Source organism: Mytilus galloprovincialis, chromosome 3, assembly GCF_965363235.1.
Source record: "Mytilus galloprovincialis chromosome 3, xbMytGall1.hap1.1, whole genome shotgun sequence".
NCBI classification, from domain to species: Eukaryota; Metazoa; Mollusca; class Bivalvia; order Mytilida; family Mytilidae; genus Mytilus; species Mytilus galloprovincialis.
The window spans coordinates 6389338-6412273 of record NC_134840.1 but is presented as its reverse complement, the minus strand read 5'-3'; the positions used below and the strand labels follow the sequence as shown (position 1 = coordinate 6412273).

The window sequence follows — 22936 nt, the reverse complement described above, 5'->3', positions numbered from 1 at the left end:
AGGAATGAAGTGTTTACTGAAAAGGCAAAATGTACTGAAACGCCAACTTTTTAAAATGAGCAAATACAATATGTTGCAAGTATCCATTTAAAAAAAAACGAAGAGCAAGCATGGTCGAATATCCAATTGTTCAAAATATTTGAAGAAATTAATTAAAAGCTCTGTTATTAGACTTCTGACGATGCGAATTTATGCATAGATGCAATTTGGGTACTCCTCATTTGCGAATCATTTATGGTTTGGAGGTAAGTTTAGACCAATTTTTCTATGATTCCATATGGATTAAAAATCTAATTGGTGTTTCTTTATAATAAAGAAGGATACGGCTACAAAATAAACACAGAATGGACATTTTTGTCATTATCATTAAAAAACGTAGGTGAAAAAACTGTCAAAAAAAGTGCAATTTAGGTACCGTCACGTTAAGCATATTGTTGTAAATACATGCAGAACAGATTTATTTATATTTCTAATAGTAAAACATTTGTTTATTATAATACATGGATAGAAACCTATGTACCAGATTATTTATTTGATGATCTGTCAGAATCTTACTATTGTATTTATTTTGTAGGGTATTTTCTATTTATAATTGTTATAATCCTGAGTTCGTCCAGAAATAAAAAGAACCACCTCTAACGAAAAGTACTGTGTTTTATAAGCCCTAGATAATGCTACTACATAGTAATAAAATAAGGTTGTTAAATTTTCATGTTTATAAGTAAGGAGTAGGTCCATTAAAACCCCTTTTTTGCCCCAAAATACAGCAGTTTTACAAAATTGTTAAAATGTAAATTTTTAGTTATTTATTGGAAAGTTGAATGCTTCTGCTACATAAATATTGACTACTAGCATCATTTAGTCATGCTAAATTACTGAAATCGTCACAATTTTATCATTTTAGTTAAATTTTAGGCGGTTTCCGTCTTAAACAAAAGTGGCCGCATTTGTGTTCATTCTTAAAATTGAAATGTTAGTTGTATTTGATGATAATACATAACGTATATAAAGGTTGAGGATGAACACGGATGCGGCCACTTTCATTTTTGACAAAAACCATCTGAAAAAAGACATTTTTGGGCATATTTCGATAGATTTTTCATATTTGAGCTTGAATCACAGCGATTTTAATGATTAAATCAGTTAAACTCTTTCACATTAACTAATTGAATCAACTGAAATAGACACTTTCAGATGAACTTGAAATTTGAGGCCAAAATCAGCCCTTACCAGACCTACTCCTTTAAGCTTTGTAGCAGATATTGACTTTAATAATTCAATAAAGGAGAAATCTCTTATGAGAGGATTTCTTGAACGGATAAATTTTACATACCTCCATCTCATCTGCATTCATCCTGACTAAACGGGAAACTTTAGTCTTTTTATTTGTTCGTGCATTTATAATGACATCACTTCCTTTCTTGATTCCACCTTGATAACATCTCATATATGTCAACTGTCCATACTTCCCAGCCTAAAATAAAAGATCATATTAGTCATCTGGTCAAATATAGGTCATATAAGTTAACTGATCAAGTACCAGCTGAAAATATTTCCCTAAAAATCATTCCCTAAAAATCATTCTGTTTAACCACCTCCTTCTGAAAATCTTATTTTTATGAAGGGTAATTAATGTTACAAGAGATGAAATATGGTTTTAAGAAACAATGTATATTTCAACAGGAAAATGTGTCCATGGGACACCTGACCCAGCTCAAACAATCACATTTCTATGTTCAGCAAACTAAGAAATCTGGATAAAAAAACTAAATTTGCAAATTTTAAAAAAGTTCAAATCTTGATGCATTAGGTCACTATAACTCCATGGTCAATTACATTAAACCAAAACTTAAATTTGACAGGGAGTAACAAACAAATGGGTAAACTAAACAAAATCAGAAAGCAATGTGAAAAACTATTGTAGCTAAGTGTATAAAAAGATTTAAACAATCACAAGACATTCATGATAACCAAAACTTTAATGTTTGCAGGCTGTTTTATATAATTCTACACCATATTTGATCTTACTTCAAGTTTAAATGCTAAACCAATAAATGGTTTGTCCTGGTTCCTATCTGGACTCATTAATATCTTCTCTGGATTTTCTATTCTACAATATAAAATGACAAGTATTAAATACTCAGTTTTACAGTTCTTTTTTTATTCTGGTTCAACTTAATATTTTTGTCATTTTTTTTGGTGCACAAAAATCGTAATTTTTCAAAACTTACCTAAATTCTATAAAACCATGCTACTTTTTACATCATACTTTACAAAATATCTTTTTGATTTTAACCTTTTCTTGGTAATATGGGGCACCTTTTCCAACTCTCTTGACATTTAACATAACTAGAGTAATAAGATCCCATATATTTGTCATAATTAATTGTTTATTCTGTTACTACTGTTCTCTGCTGTCTTCTGCTTGTTATGTTTTACATATATCTTTGTTTGTCATGTATTGTATATACCTTTGTTTGCCATAGCATGTATATCGTTCTTGCAAATAAAGTATTCATTCATTATTACTTCATTCAAAGATAGATTAAGTTACATAATTATCTCCCCCTAGTTATCACACGATAATAGATCTTTTATATAAAATTACATGTTTTCAACAACTGTATGTCAAAAATCATTTATGTTAATTCACAATTTAGTATAAAAGTTGTAAAAACATAAAATACTGATATATAAACTATTAAAAAGCAATGAAATTGTTGTTTCTTCACTTTGGTGTATTAAGTTGGAATTTGGAGTCATGAATTAATTTTTCGAATTCCTCCTTTTCCATCTAAAAATCATCTAGATATGACAATATTGAGTCAATATTGTACCAGGAATAATAAATAGTTAAATTTATAAAAAAAAAAACAATTTCTTTCCAAACCTTTTTTTTTTTGTATTTCAAGTTATATTGGACATATATGGCTAATGCCCATAATTAACTTGTGATTGAGTAAAACCAAGTGTATCTTCAAATATATAAATCAAGAAACATATCGCATCATGTTGTTTGAATAATTTATTTGGACATTTATTAACAATGAAAATGTCTCCAAAAACATAACAAATGAAAGACTGGGAAATTTCAATTTCAGATAATATTTTCTATCCTATGAATCAGGTCAACCTTACCAGACCACATTTCAATATCTCAATTGCCTTTGACTAAAACAAACATTTTCTTATAATTTTTCACTAAGATTTATAAAGCCTTACCCTTTTGAATTATCCAAACAAAAGTTGTTTACTTCCGATGGGTTAGGTAAGTAGCTCACAACAGCATCTAACGCGGGCTGTACTCCTTTGTTCTTCAAAGCTGTCCCGACAAGTACCGGTGTAAAATCTCTTTTTATACATGCACGTCTAACTGCAGCCTACAAAATAATAAAAGATAATGTGAGGCATATTATTACAATATTATTGATGTTTATTTGTACATCTTAGTGAAAATATAAAAACATTCATTGGAAAAGAAAGATAATGTTAGTAACACACAAATTCCATAGGGTTGATTGAGGAAATTATTAAGCGGTAGAATAGAATAAGAATTATCTGCCCTTGCTACTGTATCGTATGCACTTTAGAAGGTGCTTGTAGCCATCATTAACTGTATACAAGGTGGTTAATAAAGTGGTAGAATTAGGATTATCTGCCCTTGCTACTGTATAGTATGCCCTTCAGCAGGTGCTTGTAGCCATCATTAACTGTATACAGGGTGGTTAATATTGTGGTAGAATAGAATTAGGATTATCTGCCCTTGCTTCTGTATAGTATGCCCTTCAGCAGGTGCTTGTGGCCATCATTAACTGTATACAGGGTGGTTAATAAAGTGGTAGAATAGAATTAGGATTATCTGCCCTTGCTTCTGTATAGTATGCCCTTCAGCAGGTGCTTGTGGCCATCATTAACTGTATACAGAGTGGTTAATAAAGTGGTAGAATTAGGATTATCTGCCCTTACTTCTGTATAGTATGCCCTTCAGCAGGTGCTTGTGGCCATCATTAACTGTATACAGGGTGGTTAATAAAGTGGTAGAATAGAATTAGGATTATCTGCCCTTGCTACTGTATAGTATGCCCTTCAGCAGGTGCTTGTGGCCATCATAAACTGTATACAGGGTGGTTAATAAAGTGGTAGAATTAGGATTATCTGCCCTTGCTTCTGTATAGTATGCCCTTCAGCAGGTGCTTGTGGCCATCATTGACTGTATACAGGGTGGTTAATAAAGTGATAGAATTAGGATTATCTGCCCTTGCTACTGTATCGTATGCCCTTTTAGAAGGTGCTTGAAGCCATCATTAACTGTATACAGAGTGGTGTGGATATCTGTATTATTTTTATTATTTCTGTCAATATGGGATGAAGAACTGATATATAAGAGCTGTTTCTTTCCATATAGTTTTCTAAAGTGCATGTAAGAATGCCATGTCATAAATTTGTACAGCATACCCCTTGTTTTCAATAATAAAACTTGTGTAACAATTTCATAAACTAATAATTGTTGATAATTCATGCACTTTTACTAGCAAACTGACCTAAGGCCAAATTAATTAAAATTTGAGACCCTCAACATATTCCTGTCACAATTCACAATAACTACTTATCCAGATTTACATTGATCTTCCTTCTTAACGTCATAAAATCTCAATATGTTACATGTAGTGTTTTGTTTATTTAAATTTGTTATGGCAACAATTTGAGTCATCTCTACTTGTTTTGAACAACCTCATTCACAGAAATTGTATAAGCCATGACCAAATGTGTACTTTAGCAAACATCACAATTTTGTTTGTTTTTATCAAACATTTTAATCAAGTTTATATCATACTGTTTTTTTAAAAGAAGAGACTGCACTTTTGTGGACGTCTAGATTCAAATATATTTTTTTTGTGAAGATGAGTACTTAGCAATGGTAACATAGATAGTGCACTTACATGAAGCTCATCCTCAGTTGGTTGTCGCTCTTCCAGAAAGATTTCTGCTAAATGTTCATCGACATTTACTACATGTTCTAAAATGAATGAGATGTGGAAGTAGAAAAAAAAGTGTCATGTATGTACACATACAATTTCTGATCTCTGTTTTTATATCTGCCCGACATGCCTCGTGAATACTCATCCTTTATGTTATTACCTATCTGTCAAACTATGTCAAGTAATATTATGCTGGAATATAAATATTTTATTTCATTCTTTTTTTTTTCATTTGTCAAAAATTATTTATTCATTGAACCATGAAAATAAGATCAAAAACAACTGGCATAATTATCATATAAAAATAAGATGCATTGAGACAACTTTCCATGAGAGATCTAATGACACAGACATACGTTAATAAAGCTTTCAGCAACAGCCTCTGAGACAAAGGTTATTTAGGTACTCCCAGTATAACCCAATCTTTAAATATTTACCTATCATTTCTTGTCTTCTATCTTCAGCTTCCTGTCGGAATTCTGAAGGAATTTCATTCTCCCTTATTGTTAAGCTAAAAAAACATCAATAAAATAAAAAATACTGTAATGAAAAGCTTCTAATCGCACAATTTTGAATGAAAACTGAATATTAAATTTCATAATAATTCCTTCATATGAGCTGATAGAAATCAACCTTGTGCAAGTGTGCGTATATTTATACATATGTATAAGATAGAAATCAACCTTGTGCAAGTGTGCGCATGTTTATACATATGTATAAGATAGAAATCAACCTTGTGAAAGTGTGTGTATGTTTATACATATGTATAAGATAGAAATCAACCTTGTGCAAGTGTGTGTATGTTTATACATATGTATAAGATAGAAATCAACCTTATACAAGTGTGTGTATGTTTATACATATGTATAAGATAGAAATCAACCTTGTGCAAGTGTGCATATGTTTATACATATGTATAAGATAGAAATCAACCTTGTGCAAGTGTGCATATGTTTATACATATGTATAAGATAGAAATCAACCTTATACAAGTGTGTGTATGTTTATACATATGTATAAGATAGAAATCAACCTTGTGCAAGTGTGCGTATGTTTATACATATGTATAAGATAGAAATCAACCTTGTGCAAGTGTGCGTATGTTTATACATATGTATAAGATAGAAATCAACCTTATACAAGTGTGTGTATGTTTATACATATGTATAAGATAGAAATCCACCTTGTGAAAGTGTGCGTATGTTTATACATATGTATAAGATAGAAATCCACCTTATGCAAGTGTGTGTATGTTTATACATATGTATAGGATAGAAATCAACCTTGTGCAAGTGTGTGTATGTTTATACATATGTATAAGATAGAAATCAACCTTGTACAAGTGTGCGTATGTTTATACATATATGTATAAGACTTTGTTTAATTTTGGAACGTTTAAAAACAATTCAAAGATGAATTTTTGTCTGATATTTAGGGTTCTCATATCAACACAGCTATCTCATATTAAAAGTTACATTGCGATTTTTTCAACCCGACAAAAGGTTAAGATGTTTTGATATTCATTTGCATTTATAGGTAGATTTCGAGATCGGACGCAGCTCATATGACACTTCTATAATGTCATGAAACAAATAAATTGCTAGATGTAAGAGGGATTAAATATAAATTTTATTATTTCATTGAAAATGATATAATATTTCATGCATGGTTGTCTATTCTACATGACATGCATGTAACTAATGCTAAATCAGAAAAGTAAGAAAGTTTTATGTCAAACAATGATTTTAAGATCTGATATCAAACATATAGTCAGTTTATTTGAGGTCTGGAGCTGGCATGTCAGTTAACTGCTGGTAGTCTGTTGTTATTTATGTATTATTGTCATTTTATTTATTTTCTTTTGTTACATCTTTTGACATCGGACTCGGACTTCTCTTGAACTGAATTTTAATGTGCGTATTGTTATGCGTTTACTTTTTTACATTGGCTAGAGGTAAAGGGGGAGGGTTGAGATCTCATAAACATGTTTAAACCCGCCGCAATTTTGCGCCTGTCCCAAGTCAGGAGCCTCTGGCCTTTGTTAGTCTTGTATGATTTTTAATTTTAGTTTCTTGCGTATAATTCGGAGTTTAGTATGACGTCCATTATCACTGTACTAGTATACATATGTTTAGGGGCCAGCTGAAGGACACCTACGGGTGCGGGAATTCTCGCTACATTGAAGACCCATTGGTGGCCTTCGGCTGTTGTCTGCTCTATGGTCGGGTTGTTGTCGCTTTGACACATTCCCCATTTCCTTTCTCAATTTTATGTTCTTCTAAAACGAACACTTTCTCTCACCCATGAGGTTCTTCAAAATACAAAGCTTTTCCATGAATGAGATCTATAATTCCTTCTTTTACTTACCCATGAGGTTCGTCAAAATATAAAGCTTTTCTATGAATGAGAGCTATAATTCCTTTTTTTACCTACCCAAGAGGTTCGTCAAAATATAAAGCTTTTCTATGAAAGAGATCTATAATTCCTTTTTTTACCTACCCATGAGGTTCGTCAAAATATAAAGCTTTTCTATGAATGAGATCTATAATTCCTTCACAATCAGATTCCACGCCTATTGGTATCTGTAATAATGCTGCATTATGGTTTAATTTAGATCTGAAAATAAATAATAAGATAGAATAGATTTATATTTTAATAGTTGTTAATGGTGTATTGATGAATGAATACAAACATTTTTTTGCAAAAGTATATGATTTATAATTATCTTTCTTTGCTTGAAATTACATGTATCAAGATTATATAAACAGATAGATCTAATGTTTTTTCCTTATGACCACACCAATTTAATTTCTTGTTCTACAGATTTTTCCACTTAAAAAAACAAATTGATAAGCCAGTGAGCAATTTTAAAATTTTAAAAGAGAAAATTTGCTAATGTTTTAGGCAAAGCTAAGGCAAGTGGTTATAAATCTTTTTTTATTTTGATTTGTTCATATTTTTTAAAAAGGTTTGCATTATCTCCCCTTAATTTTCTAAAAAAATTTACTTGTATAGCATTCTTATTTTTACAATCTCTAAAATTCTCAAGTTTTGAGAGGTTAAAAACATGCCTTTCACAATTTTTCTCTGGTTAGCTTATAATTTTTTACTTGAGTTCAATATTTCACAGAAACTTATTGAGCAATGATCTTATATAACGGCGTAATTATATAAGTATATTAATATTTACTTTTTTAATGTAAGTTAATAAAAAAAAACCTTGTACAAGTAGTATGATTGCTCTTGAAATTTATATGTTTTTGTCAGCTATGAAAATTGAAACCAAAGAAAATAAATGTATCCCCAAGAGTACAACCTGTAAAGTTACAGGTGTGGGTATCAATTTTTTTTGTGACTAAACACATTTAGGTTACCCATTACTTATGAAATGTATTACTCACTTTAATTGTGATAGTACTCTATACGGATTAGCTCCAAGCCTGTCTAATTTATTAATAAATGCTATACATGGCACATTATATCGTTTCATTTGTCTATTAACTGTCATTGTTTGTGTCTGAACTCCACCCACGGCACATAGCACTAATATAGCACCGTCTAACACATGTAATGCTCGCTCTACTTCTACTGTGAAATCTACATGTCCTGGAGTGTCAATTATATTTATATTTGTCCCTTTCCAACTGACATAAGTAGCTGCTGACTGGATAGTGATACCTCGCTGACGTTCTAATTCCATAAAATCCATTTTAGCTCCCACTTTATCTTTACCTCTAACCTAAATAATAATTACATTTTTTGTTATGATAAAATATCAATTGCCTTTACATTGGATCCTAGGAGATTATAAACAAGTTGTTCACTGTCCTACTTGAACTTTTGACAATATTGTTTTGTCTATTTTTAGCAACAGTGGAACTAGAAGTTCTAATGTGTTTATTGTTCTACTGAAATATGCTTCTCAATGAAATCCTACATGGCCTATGGCTGGTACACCTTTTTTTAATGAAAGATTCTCCTTTTTTATTTATGTATGACCTGAATTGGTAAATGCTAACCTTAAAATAATTAAACATACAACAGAAATACTTTGTAATCCAAGATTTTCATTTATATTCAATCCATTTTCTTAAAAAAGATCTGTCATACCTAAAGTTAAAGTAAGAAAACATTACTGCAATGGTTACTTCTGTTTTTGGTCAACATTCATATCATACCATTTTGAATTACTTTTTTACATCTCTCTTATGATAATAGTTACCTCATGCATTTCAGCAAGTTTTCCTGAGTAAAATAATAATCTCTCTGTTAATGTTGTTTTACCAGAGTCAATATGAGCCGAGATTCCAATGTTACGAATTTTCCTGACATCTTGTTCAACTTCCTGCAAGAGTCAGAAAGAAACATATAGCATAGAAATAAAATAATACTTTAAAACTACTAACAAACAATTTGTTCTTTTGGTTTTTATTTCTAAACTTAAAGAACTGTAGTTAATTTGGGGAACCATTTCAAATTTACCATTTGGCATGTTTGGAACTTTAGGAAAAATTTAAACACTAAAATTGAGAATTGAAATGGGGAATGTGTCAAAGAGACAACAACCCGACCATAGAAAAAACAACAGCAGAAGGTCACCAACAGGTCTTCAATGTAGCGAGACATTCCCGCACCCTGAGGCGTCCTTCAGCTGGCTCCTAAACAAATATATACTAGTTCAGTGATAATGAACGCCATACTAATTTCCAAATTGTACACAAGAAACTAAAATTAAAAAAATACAAGACTAACAAAGGCCAGAGGCTCCTGACTTGGGACAGGCGCAAAAATGCGGCGGGGTTAAACATGTTTATGAGATCTCAACCCTCCCCCTATACCTCTAGCCAATGTAGAAAAGTAAATGCATAACAATACGCACACTTAAAATTCAATTCAAGAGAAGTCCGAGTCTGATGTCAGAAGATGTAACCAAAGAAAATAAACAAAATGACAATAATACATAAATAACAACAGACTACTAGCAGTTAACTGACATGCCAGCTCCAGACTTCAATTAAACTGATTGAAAGATTAAGTCTTCATCATATGAATATCAGGTACAAACCCTCATGTTAGGGGTTTAGTATCATACCATCATAATATATATGAGAAGAACATAACCCGTGTCATGCCAACAACTGTTTTTTTAAGTGTTTAGTTCCGATGCAAAGATCCCATAAGTGAATCAATATTAACGCCAAAATAAGCAATCTTTAGTGACCTGACAACAGTATCGTAACTATATCCCTTCTTGATAAGTCTATTTAAAGGTTTTGTTAGTTTCTGAGGTGAATACTGACATTTTTGTGCTTTATAAAGAATATTTCCATAAAAAATTGGATGTGAAATACCTGAACGTATAAGAAGTCTGCATGTTGAGCTATATTTACGAATGATGTCCTTATACCGATGATAAAATTTAGTAAATGTTTCGACTAGTTTGTGATATCGAAAACCTGTACATATGATTGATAGGCATGATAAGTACATGTATTAAATTAGTATGGCGTTCATTATCACTGAACTAGTATATATTTGTTTAGGGGCCAGCTGAAGGACGCCTCCGGGTGAGGGAATTTCTTGCTACATTGAAGACCTGTTGGTGACCTTCTGCTGTTGTTTTTTCTATGGTCAGGTTGTTGTTTCTTTGAGACATTCCCATTCTCCATTTTATGTATATTAAAAAAAAGAAAATTATTTTCTAAGAACAAGAACAAAGATTCTAAATGCTGATTTCAAGGTTATTCAAACAAGTAAAAATTTGTAATATTAAACAGACGTTCCTCACACTGAAACTCTAACAGAAAACCAAAAAATAATTAGGCATGTATGTGCCTGCTTCTTCAATCATGGAATGTGTTTGATGGTTGAAAATATAGTAAGAAACTATATAAATCAAAATTTAATATATGGTTGTAAAAAATGAAAAATGTCTTTTTAAGAGGCTTATCATTTAAAATAAGTATAACACATTCCCCATTTCCTTTCTCAATTTTATTTTATCTTATAAACTTTGTCTGGAAAAGCTTTTTATATTCTGAAATAAATGTCAAAAACCTTATATATGTAACTCAAGAATTGTGTAAGAGATTCATCATAGTATACTTACTCCAATTTTCCTTGCATTGGGACCAGTTGAATAAAATGCACAACAAATAGGTCTAAACTGAAATAGAAAGTGAATATATTATATATACATTTACATGTATTATAAACATCAAAGAAAACAAATCGTTTGTCGTTTACTAATGTGATTTTTTTTCTAAAATGAAGCACTAAAAAATAAAATGTATACTGTCTTTTAGACAATAAAAAATTGACTGATTTCGACAAATCATGATAAACATGTTAAAAAAATAACAAAAATAAGAGTAATGATAATTATTAGAGACCTCAAATGAATCTGAGGATAAGGATATTTTGATGGATCACTGTAAAATTTAACTAATCTGACGTTAACATTACCCAAAAATCATTTGACACCTGACATTACATTAAAGCCATTACTACATCCTCATATAATATACAAAAATGTACGAGGGTGGTAATCGGGGAACCTTCATGATGAATGACGGTAAAAATTCTTGCCAAATGATGTTAAAAGTAATTTTTGATGCATGACGATAAAATGTGCACTTTCTTTCAGATGATCAAAAAATCAATTGATTTTGACAAATCACATTAATTTTTTTTCCCAAAATAACAGTAACGATAGTCATTTGAGAGCTCTGACTAATCACGATAAGGATATTTTGACGAATCACTGTAACATTTTAATCAATTTGATGCTAACGGTAGCTGGAAAATGGTTGTTTGATGGCTGACGGTAAAGGGCATTACTTCCACACTCACTCACTGACTCAGAAGAAACCCAAGATCTTACGTAATTGTTCCTTTCATGTATAATTTCGTTTTCTGGAAATCTTATTTTCACTTATTCATTAGTTGTGAGAAAATCAGTTCTTTTTTGTTCTCACGAAGTAAATGCAGTCACAACATAAACTGCTTATAAACATTAAATGTGTGTAACCCTCCCCCTTTTTATATCATGTTACGTAAAGTTCAGTCCTTGTTCACTATTACCTGACTACTCAGCAAAGATCTATTATACTGAGTTCTGATGATGCTTGATGATAACCGAAATATAGTCATTATTTTTGTTTACTTTTGACAGTTCATCATTTAAAAAAATATTCAATGTCAAACACCGAATCCATGTGGCGGATATACCTTCTGCGCATGCGACTTAAACAGAAAGTGAAAGTAGAAGAAACGATAAATATTGGAGTAAAATAAATGTTTTAAAATCAAAATCATCAGTTGGATCAGTAAGTATAGAAACAGTCTTTGTGAGAATAAAGCAGCTAAAGTTTTCAAATTACAAACCTTTTATTGGATATCTTATAAACGGAAATGTCCTTGAACTCCTCGGACAAATTATCATTTGACAATAAAAAACTAAAACACGGAACTCAAATTTTCTAAATAATATAGTATCAGGTATGATTACACACAACTAACATCAGCTGTTTAATTGAACCATGCTTAAAAAAAATGAATCAGCAATGTTTATTACCTTAAGATTAAAATGGTAAACTTGCAAATTTTTATCTTATAGTTGAAGATGAATTAACACAAAATTGATATGTTGATTTTAAAAGAGCCCGGGTAATGGCCTTTACTGGCTCAGTTGTCAAACGTTTATTTACATAAAGTCAACGGTTAGCATTAAAATTTTACCATGATTCGTCGAAATATCCATATAGTGAGTGATTTGTCAAAGGTCTCTAATAATTATAGATAACGTTATTTTTGGAAAAGGATTAATGTGATTCAAATCAATATGGCAAACACCTTTGCTGGCATGGAAGGATATAAACTACAGCCAAAAAAAAAGCGTCGCTATTAACATCAAACCTAAGCCAACAAAGAAAGAGATGCTACTGGAAGAATATACATTGAATGAAGCTATTATGCCAAGAGTTGACTCAGCTATGCATTTAGGAATAATCCGAACGAACTCTTTGAAGCAAAATATCATAGCAAATATTGAGGAGAATATAAAAAAATCAAGAAGAAGTGCTTATGCTCTACTTGGCAGTGGCTTCCATGGTGAAAATGGACTGGATATGGAAACTATAATACACCTGTTTAAAATCTACATCTTGCCGGTGTTATTATATGGAATGGATCTACTAACACCACAATCTCTGGATCTAGAGAAATTGGAAAAATTTCAAAAGAAAATGCTCAAGCAACTGATGTCACTACCAACTAATACACCAGATCCGGCAATTAACATCTTGACGGGAATACTACCAGTAGAAGCGCAAATACACTTAAAGGTCATGACCCTATTCATAAATGTATGTACCCAACCCAACGAAAGTTTAGAAAAACAACTAGCAAGGAGGCAATTGTGCATCAAGTCAATGAATAGAAACAGCTGGTTTATTCAAGTAAAAACAATCGTGCTAAAATACGACCTAGGAAATGCAAGTGAGTGGCTAGATATTCAGATGAAAAAGGATGAACTGTTAAATAAAGCTAAAAAAGGTATCAATGCCTACTGGATTGAACGAACAACATCTCTAGCTAAGCTCTATACCGGCCTTCGATACCTTAACAGTGATATATTCATGCCAGGAAAAATACATCCAATATTGCGAATCAAGCACCAATCTCCAAGAGACAGCAAGAGAGTACCTACCAAGATCAAACTATTAACTGGAACTTATATTCTACAACCTCTAAGATATAAGATATACAAAGAAGGAACTAAAGATCATTGTATAGCCTGTGACTGTAAAGAAGAGACATTAGAACATTTGCTTATAGAATGTGAAGCGTGGAATTACCTGCGAGATCCAATATTACAAACAATTAAGAACCTACTAACCACAAATGGGAATGTGCGAGTAGAAGATCTCACATGTGAAATGACAATTCAAGTATTAATGGACATTACAAAAATACAAAAGATATACAGAATCACATCTGACCTGATATCTCAAATACATGTAGAATTCCAATCAACATGATCAAGAAGACTTAAGTGTTCCTCATACACAACCCACAATATCAACTGGTGATGAAAGACCAAGCAAAGAAAAAGGCTGCCTGAGAGTGGAGGCAAGGATGGGAGGACAGCAATGTAAAATTTAAACAAAACATTTAAAAAATTTAGTCTACTTAATACTATTTTTAACAGTATAATCCTCATTAAATCTTAAGAGTTTCAGTTCATCAAATATTCTGTGAATTAACTGTAAATAGTTGTAAAAACATCATCTTTCTAATTGTTCTCATAATACACAGTGAATAAATTAGTGTCAAATTATCTTTAAAGATATAAAGGCGAATTCCTAAAGGTCAAAGACCAAAATCTTGTCTTTTCTCATTTTGTAAATTATCTAAAAAGTGAATTATCTAAAAAGTGAATATGTGACCTAATCTGTAAATGTTATCATATTTAATATTGATCAGTAAACCAAAAATAAAAAAATATATGAAAAATAACTGCTAAAAGTAAAAATCATAATTTTTCCTTTAATTGCATGTTAAAAGTCTTAAAAACTGTAAACTTCCCATGTAAAAGTCAAAATAAAACCTGTAAACCTCCTTTATAAAAACACATAAAGGTTTAAAAAATGTATATAGTGTATATAATGTTGTTGTGTAACGATTGTTAATTTATTCTTCATTTATTTTTTATGCCCCACCTACGATATTATGCCCCACCTATGATAGTAGAGGGGCATTATGTTTTCTGGTCTGTGCGTCCGTCCATCTGTCCGTCTGTTCGTTCGTTTGTTCGTTCGTCCGTCTGTCCCGCTTCAGGTTAAAGTTTTTGGTCAAGGTAGTTTTTGATGAAGTTGAAGTCCAATCAACTTGAAACTTAGTATACATGTGCCCTATGATATGATCTTTCTAATTTAAATGCCAAATTATAGTTTTGACCCCAATTTTACGGTTCTCTGAACATAGAAAATGATAGTGCAAATTTCAGGTTAAAGTTTTTGGTCAAGGTAGTTTTTGATGAAGTTGAAGTCCAATCAACTTGAAACTTAGTATACATGTGCCCTATGATGTGATCTTTCTAATTTAAATGCAAAATTATAGTTTTGACCCCAATTTTACGGTTCACTGAACATAGAAAATGATAGTGCAAATTTCAGGTTAAAGTTTTTGGTCAAGGTAGTTTTTGATAAAGTAGAAGTCCAATCAACTTGAAACTTAGTATACATGTTTCCTTTGATAAGATCATTCTAATTTTAATGCCAAATTAGAGAATTTATTCCAATTTCACGGTCCACTAAACATAGAAAATGATAGTGTGAGTGGGGAATCCGTGTACTGTGGACACATTCTTGTTTGGTGGTGGAACTGTTCGACATACAAAGTATGGTTACCCTATAAAGGGTGTAAAGATCCAGCATCCAATAATATTTGATATAATATATATAAATAATTCTATTTTATCATGCATTACATCGTTAAAAAGCATCATTTGAATCAAGGATTTGTATACTATACCATATATCTACAAATCCTTGTTTGAATACATAAGTTAATTATATAAAGTTTTTCCAACATTCTATGACTGATGTTTTGATAAGTTTTCTTTTCAATTAATTAATAACTTTTACCAAGTACATAGTTAAAATTGAGAATGGAAATGGGGAATGTGTCAAAGAGACAACAACCCGACCATAGAACAAACAACAGCAGAAGGTCACCAACAGGTCTTCAGTTAATATGTTTGTTGTTTTAACTCAACAGTAGTCAGTATAAAGGTAAACAATGAAGCCCATACCCAAACTGTTGTTTAACAATGAGACAATTAGAACTAGAGGCTCTAAAGAGCCTGTGTCGCTCACCTTGGTATATGTGAATATTAAACAAAGGAAGCAGATGGATTCATGACAAAATTGTGTTTTGGTGATGGTGATGTGTTTGTACATCTTACTTTACTGAACATTCTTGCTGCTTTCAATTATCTCTATCTATAATGATCTTGGCCCAGTAGTTTCAGTGGAAAATGTTAGTAAAAATTTACAAATTTTATGAAAATTGTTAAAAATTGACTATAAAGGACAATAACTCCTTAGGGGGTCAACTGACCATTTTGGTCATGTTGACTTATTTTTAGGTCTTACTTTGCTGTACATTATTGCTGTTTACAGTTTATCTCTATCTATAATAATATTCAAGATAATAACAAAAAACGTCAAAATTTCCTTAAAATTACCAATTTAGGGGCAGCAACCCAACAACCGGTTGTCGGATCTGAAAATTTCAGGGCAGATAGATCTTGACATGATAAACAATTTCACTCCGTCAGATTTGCTCTAAATGCTTTAATTTTTGAGTTATAAGCCAAAAACTGCATTTTACCCCTATGTTCTATATTTAGCTGTGGCGGCCATCTTGGTTGGATGGCCGGGTCACCGGACACATTTTTTAAACTACATACCCCAAAGATGATTGTGGCCAAGTTTGGATTAATTTAGCCCAGTAGTTTCAGAGGAGAAGATTTTTGTAAAAGATTACTAAGATTTACGAAAAATTGTTAAAAATTGACTATAAAGGGCAATAACTCCTTAGGGGGTCAACTGACCATTTTGGTCATGTTTGACTTATTTTTAGGTCTTACTTTGCTGTACATTATTGCTGTTTACAGTTTATCTCTATCTATAATAATATTCAAGATAATAACCAAAAACAGCAAAATTTCCATAAAATTACCAATTCAGGGGCAGCAACCCATCAACGGGTTGTCCCATTCATCTGAAAATTTCAGGGCAGATAGATCTTGACCTGATAAACAATTTACCCCATGACAGATTTGCTCTAAATGCTTTAATTTTTGAGTTATAAGCCAAAAACTGCATTTTACCCCTATGTTCTATTTTTAGCCATGGCGGCCATCTTGGTTGGTTGGCCGGGTCACCGGACACATTTTTTAAACTAGACACCCCAATGATGATTGTGGCCAAGTTTGATTAAATTTGGCCTAGTAGTTTCAGAGGAGAAGATTTTTGTAAAAGTTAACGACGACGGACGACGACGGACGACGCCGGACGCAAAGTGATGGGAAAAGCTCACTTGGCCCTTCGGGCCAGGTGAGCTAAAAATGAAACGAAAAATTATGTGTCCCTTTCAACAAGGATTTGTATAGTCTAACTGTACAAATCCTAAAATAATTAGCACATTTTAAGGTGGTTTTTTTTTTCTTCAGGAAAGTTTAAAACAGCATTAAACCAACAATATTGCAAAGTGCTCAACTGGTTAAAAAAATGCATAAAAAATATGCAAAACCTCATATAAATAATTTAAAATACACATTTAGTTGAGAGAAAGAAAATATATACATAAACCCCCAAAAATGTGAATGATATTAAGTGAATATTTCTGGACAATCTCTTCCTTATTTAACTCTTTCTGCTGAAAACTGAAAAAAATTCTGGCAACCCCTTTCTAATTTTTACTCTTTTTGCTTAAAATACTGTTAAAAATATATATTAAACAAATTTAACATGGGTGCCGAATTGACTATATCAGGTGCCGATTTAACCAGGTGCCAATTTGACTATTCTGGGTGCCGATTTGACATACTGGGTGCCGATTTGACTAGAATTCATTAATAAAGCATCACATTTTTAAAGAGTGCCATTTTACAGATAGACTTTAATAGCTTTTAAGGGCCTTTTATAGGTGACTATGCAGTATGGGCTTTGTTCATTGTTGAAGGCTGTACAGTGACCCATATCTGTTAATTCCTGTGTCATTTGGTCTTGTGTGGAGAGTTGTTTCATTGGCAATCATACCACATCTTCTTTTTTTATATTCATTGAAACGCATATCAAGCAGCTGTTGACAAGTCTTGTCATGTATTCCAACTAACATTTCATGTGAACTACCTTGTTTTATTGGAATTAATTCTTATAATGTGGCTTTGTTGACATATGTTTTAGCCAAAGAAGGGCCAGAATGTCATATTAGAATTTTAACAAAAGTACTGTATCATGAGCATAACGAAAAGTGAAGATAACTATTTAATAAAGGAAATATACTATCCTTTGTTTATGATTGACATGGTCCATTGTACTGGGCCTTGCTAGCTATTGCCATCACTTGGCATCAACTGTCATCAAAATTCTTCCTTAACATCAATAAAACTTTTGGTGAATGATCCTTAGCATTAGGGTAACTTTTACAAGTTAGTGTGAGTGTAAAATGCATGAATTACCTTAAAAATCTTGAAAATCATAACAGATAGAGAAAATCTGACTGGGACAGAAATGCTCAGAATGTCAAGGGACATTTCACCATAAGTATCAGAAGACTTGTTATTGCCACAAAAATGATTACTTTTGGTAAATTTTCCTGTTTTTGCCAATACTAGATAGGTAGTTACTGCAAATGGCTATAAAAGACCCACAAAAATTCTAAAATGACTAAACCCATTTGATGACTCAATAGGTGTTTTACTCCTTCTGACATTTTATGACAAACTTTTATGTTTTTGCTAATTATCTCATGAAATATAAAAACCAAATTGATTTCATTTTCTGTTGCAGGTATATTCAAAAAAATTCACAATGTGAGGCAGAGGGATTACTTTAATAATCTTGTATGCAGAAGCCTTATGTTACCAAGTTTCCATCTTTTTTAAAATGTCCATTGTCCTTGACCTCACTCCCATTGTGCAGCGATCACTTCAAGCAATAATATTTTTTTGGTCATGTGAAACTGCAGTATTATTAGTAGTAGAATAATTTGATTTGGTTATTGGATCCTTGCAAGGTCTACATCACTGTCAAAAAGGGTTCACCTGACCTAAACCTCATTTTATAGCTCTTGTCAAAATTTTGTGGTCAATAGATAGGAAGATGAAGTATGAGGGCCAATGTATCTCAGATACTATAAACAATAGTGCCACTGTATTGGGTATATGGTGTGATTCCAAAGGTTTGGCACAATATTGTCATGATGGATCATTGGTCAACATTCAGTTTATTAAGCGAAAGGTCAACTATATTTAATATAAGGAATGATTTTAAGGTGTTCATGTGTGAGGCATAGTTTATTTGACCTTTACCTCATTTACATGGTTTGTTGGTCAATGTTAAGTTTTTATGGGTGTCCGTTTAACAGCTCCTATAATCAATGGGTCAACTTTAGTTTGTAAATTGAATGATTGCATGGTGTATATGTTGTAAGGTAGACTTCATTTGACTTTCACCTCTTAACTTTTAACTGTTTTTGTAATTAGGTCTTTTCCTCTGATGATATCAGCAATAGGTTAACTTTTTGGAACTTTTGGTTCTAAATGCTCTTCAACTTTGTACTTGTTTTGGCTGTTAAACTTTTTTCATCAGAGTGTCACTGGTTAATCTTGTGTGGACTAAACGCTTGTCTGGCATATTAAATTTTAAACCTGGTACCTTTTGTTAGCTATTATTCGTGTGTTTCTCTGTTCTATATGGTCTTCCATTTATTTGTATTGAAGACCTGTCATGTAATGTTGTCATTTTAATTTTATATTTAACATTGCCATGAAAGTGGGAGGTTCAGCAAGCCACAAAACCAGGTTCAACCCACGATTTTTTTGTTATTAAATGTCCTGAACCAAGTCAGGAGAATGACCATTGTTATATTATAGTTCGTTTCTGTGTGTGTTACATTTTAATGTTGCGTTTCTGTTGTGTCGTAGTTCTCCTCTTATATTTGATGTCTTTCCCTCAGTTTTAGTTTGTTACCCCGATTGTTTTTTTTCTCAATTTTGGTGTATAACTATGATTGTACGTTATACATGTCTGTCTGGTAGGGTTCATTTGACCTTGACCTCATTTATATGAATCATTGATATGTTAAATTTTTGTGAAGTTTGTTGTAAATTTTCATATATCAGACTTATATATTCACAGATATTTATCTGACGATTTGTCATTCGTTCTTCACATTTACTATTATATTAATGATTAAAATAATAAGAAGAAAATCTAACAAACAGCATTTTTATTGTTGTACATATTTGATAAATCAACAATAAATTAATGATAATAAATAACAAAATTCAAATGCACCAAGTTTGTTCTTTAAATAAAATTTAGACTTGGCTGAAATCTTTAAATGCACTTGTAAAATCAAGGGCACAATGATAACAAAAATGATATGATTTAGATACTAGCCTGCAATTTCATGAAACTAAGCAAAAAATACATTGAAGACTATTATTCAAAACTGTGAATAAAGTTTAAACCATATATCATTAACCATAAACCATAAATAGGCTCATCCTTGAAAAAGGCAATTACTCAACATGTCACTTTGTTCTGAGCAAGAGTAAATTGCACTTGATTTAATTGATAAAACAATAAAAACAATTATTTCTTGTCCTGTGTTCTTCATCCAAATGAGAAATCTTTGATACTTGGCAACGTGACGCTCCTTTCTACTGGTTGTTGTCGTTGTTTTCTCTGTGTCACATGTTTATTGAATGGTTTAGCTACTGATTTTACAATCTCCTCTGATTTCTTTTTAACAAGCTCCTGTAATATAAAGATGGAAGTAAGTTTATGTAGATTGTAGAGTTTCATGTTACTGAATACTTTTAGATTCATGCTATGCACATATTTATAGTACATTGGCTGTTGTTTATGTATGGAGTCAATTGGAATAATGATAAACAGTATAACCTTAATTTTAAAATCTTATTTTGTATTTTCAGTGAAGAATGGGATCATTGCCATCTAGAGATACTACAAAATCAAACCTCCGAGCAGAAGTTTTAACAGCAATTAAACAGGATGATATAAACTTCCTGTCTTCAATGAAAGACAGTTCAGAAGAATCTGATCAATACCGTCAGACATTCCCGCCATTCCTTCTCCATTACGCAGCACAACATGGTCGAGTAGAATGGGTTAAATACCTTATAGAACAAAACTTCAATGTCAATAGTTTAACTGAAGGTAAAGAGACACCATTGCATTCATGTGTGCGTGCACAGCATAATGGAGTTCAATGTGCAAAGATAATTCTGGAAGAAAAATCTGACATAAATGCACAGAATGTTTGGGGGCATTCTCCTATAATGGAGGCCGTTGTTCAGTTTAAGTTTGAAATGGTAGATTATTTACTGTCCGAGGGAGCAGATGTACAACTACCAGATGACAATAAAACTACACCATTACATGTGTGTGCAAGTTATGGAAATATAGGTTACCTGAAAAAGCTGTTAGACAGAGGTGCAGATCAAAATGCACAGGATGGACGAGGACGCACTCCTTTGTATTTTGCAATAAATGGAAACCACAAAAGAGTTATTGAATTCTTCATTCAAAATGGCTGTAATGTTAATTTATATGATTCAAACTTTGGATCTCCTTTACAAAAAGCTATTACAATGTCAAACATAGATTTAGTTGAGCAATTACTGAAAGTAGGAGCCAATACATCTATGTACAATATTTCAAGGATGAGTAACGTGAAACTGTCCTTATCTGAACTGGCCCTTCATACTGTACAAGTGTCAGTAGAATTAGTTGGTCCAACAGAAGATGAAGAAGGGGATCTGTATGGACCTGCTGCCAAGGCTTTCAGGCATATTCAATGTTTCAAATTGCTATTAATTGCCCATGGATTACCTGTACCCAAAGATATCAGAGACCGTATCAGACAAATTATTCAAAAATGTAAAGTGGAAAGGTTAAAGATGGAACTTCTCAAAGTACAGACACTTGCAAATAGTATGGCACAATTATCTGCCAAAAGACCAGTTGACAGTCTTCAAAATTTATCTCGACTTCAGTGTAGAATATATTTAATGAGATCTAAAAGAAATGTAATCTGGGCTTGTGATCAAATGGATGTACCACATATACTGAAAAATATTCTCACTTTTAAACTGTAAAAAGACAATGATTAAGAACAATAAAAGTTCATTTGTTCTGTGGCTTGATTAAATTGTGAATAAGAGGAAGCAAAATATGCAAATAGGTTCATAAATTAGGACAGGCACATGTTTGATTAGTTTAACTAATTTTTAAAGATCTCAACCCTAGGCCTTGAACAGTGAAAATTCAAAGGGTACATGGTTTGAGGGGGGGGGGGATTATCCTAGTCACAGTGTCTTGAACAATCAATCATCAATAGTACCTACCATACAAAAATTTGTATATCAAAAAATACAGAATATGTATTTATACTGTATTATTGACTTACTCATTCAATTTGTTTGTGTAAGTTTTGACTTACTCAAATTGTTTGTGTATATTTCGACTTACACAAGTATGTTTGTGTATATTTCGACTTACAGAAGAATGTTTGTGTATATTCAGACTTACAGAAGTATGTTTGTGTATATTTCGACTAACTGAAGTATGTTTGTGTGTATTTCGAGTAACTGAAGTTGTATGTGTATATTTTGACTAACTTAGTATGTTTGTGTATATTTTGACTTATTCAAGTTGTTTGTGTATATTAAATTAAAGTTGTCTCCCTTCTACTATGACTTCTTTCAGATTTATCAATAGACCTGTAATAAAATGTTTTATGGTTGCCTCTTTCACAATTTTATGATTTTCTGTAGATTTCTGTGCAATCTCTTTTCAAGCGTTCTTCCTTCCTTAAAAACTTTATAAATTTCGAAATTTCCAATTGAAAGCCTCCATGGGAGAAATCTTCTGCAAATAGTGACAGTTGGCAGGTATGAAAAGTACTAGAATTTTTGTCCATTAATTATGTCCTTATAATGTAATCATTCCACACATTTTATGTACAAAACCAATAGTATTTTGTGCATAAATTATCTCCCTTATAATTTAATTATTTTCTCCACGTTTTGTGTACAAAAGCACTAGTATTTAAGACTATTAATTGTCTCCCTTATAACTTAATCATTTCTCTAATTTTATATCAAAAGCATTAGTATTTTTGCCCAAAAGTTA

General features: G+C 31.8%; 3 protein-coding genes across 6 annotated transcripts in view; 1 reads left to right on the top strand and 2 right to left on the bottom strand.

Annotated features, from left to right (window-relative positions):
* Positions 1–12217, bottom strand: part of LOC143067046 (elongation factor G, mitochondrial-like) — a 32444-nt gene extending 20227 nt beyond the window's left edge. Inside the window, exons 1-10 of the mRNA XM_076240032.1 lie at positions 12063–12217; positions 11089–11145; positions 9202–9324; positions 8381–8718; positions 7479–7595; positions 5417–5490; positions 4941–5017; positions 3223–3380; positions 2029–2110; positions 1334–1474 (exon numbers count right to left, since the gene is read on the bottom strand). Coding sequence (XP_076096147.1) covers positions 1334–1474; positions 2029–2110; positions 3223–3380; positions 4941–5017; positions 5417–5490; positions 7479–7595; positions 8381–8718; positions 9202–9324; positions 11089–11145; positions 12063–12131 — 1236 coding nt within the window. The 5' untranslated portion in view covers positions 12132–12217. The remainder of the gene's footprint in view (positions 1–1333; positions 1475–2028; positions 2111–3222; positions 3381–4940; positions 5018–5416; positions 5491–7478; positions 7596–8380; positions 8719–9201; positions 9325–11088; positions 11146–12062) is intronic.
* On the top strand, positions 12201–22497 carry LOC143067047 (uncharacterized). 3 transcript variants are annotated; one of them, XM_076240033.1, is made up of 2 exons: positions 12201–12307; positions 20716–22497. In XM_076240033.1, the coding sequence occupies exon 2, from the start codon at positions 20722–20724 to the stop codon at positions 21898–21900; it is 1179 nt and encodes a 392-aa protein (XP_076096148.1). In that variant the 5' UTR covers positions 12201–12307; positions 20716–20721; the 3' UTR covers positions 21901–22497. The 3 variants fall into 3 exon arrangements, with proteins under 3 accessions (XP_076096148.1, XP_076096149.1, XP_076096150.1); XM_076240034.1 differs by lacking the exon at positions 12201–12307 and adding an exon at positions 12393–12479; XM_076240035.1 differs by lacking the exon at positions 12201–12307 and adding an exon at positions 12631–14133.
* LOC143067045 (uncharacterized) overlaps positions 19989–22936 on the bottom strand; it is a 58003-nt gene continuing 55055 nt past the window's right edge. For both annotated transcript variants that reach the window (XM_076240028.1, XM_076240029.1), the window contains exon 29: positions 19989–20536. In XM_076240028.1, the coding sequence (XP_076096143.1) occupies positions 20393–20536 (144 nt within the window). In that variant the 3' untranslated portion in view covers positions 19989–20392. The remainder of the gene's footprint in view (positions 20537–22936) is intronic.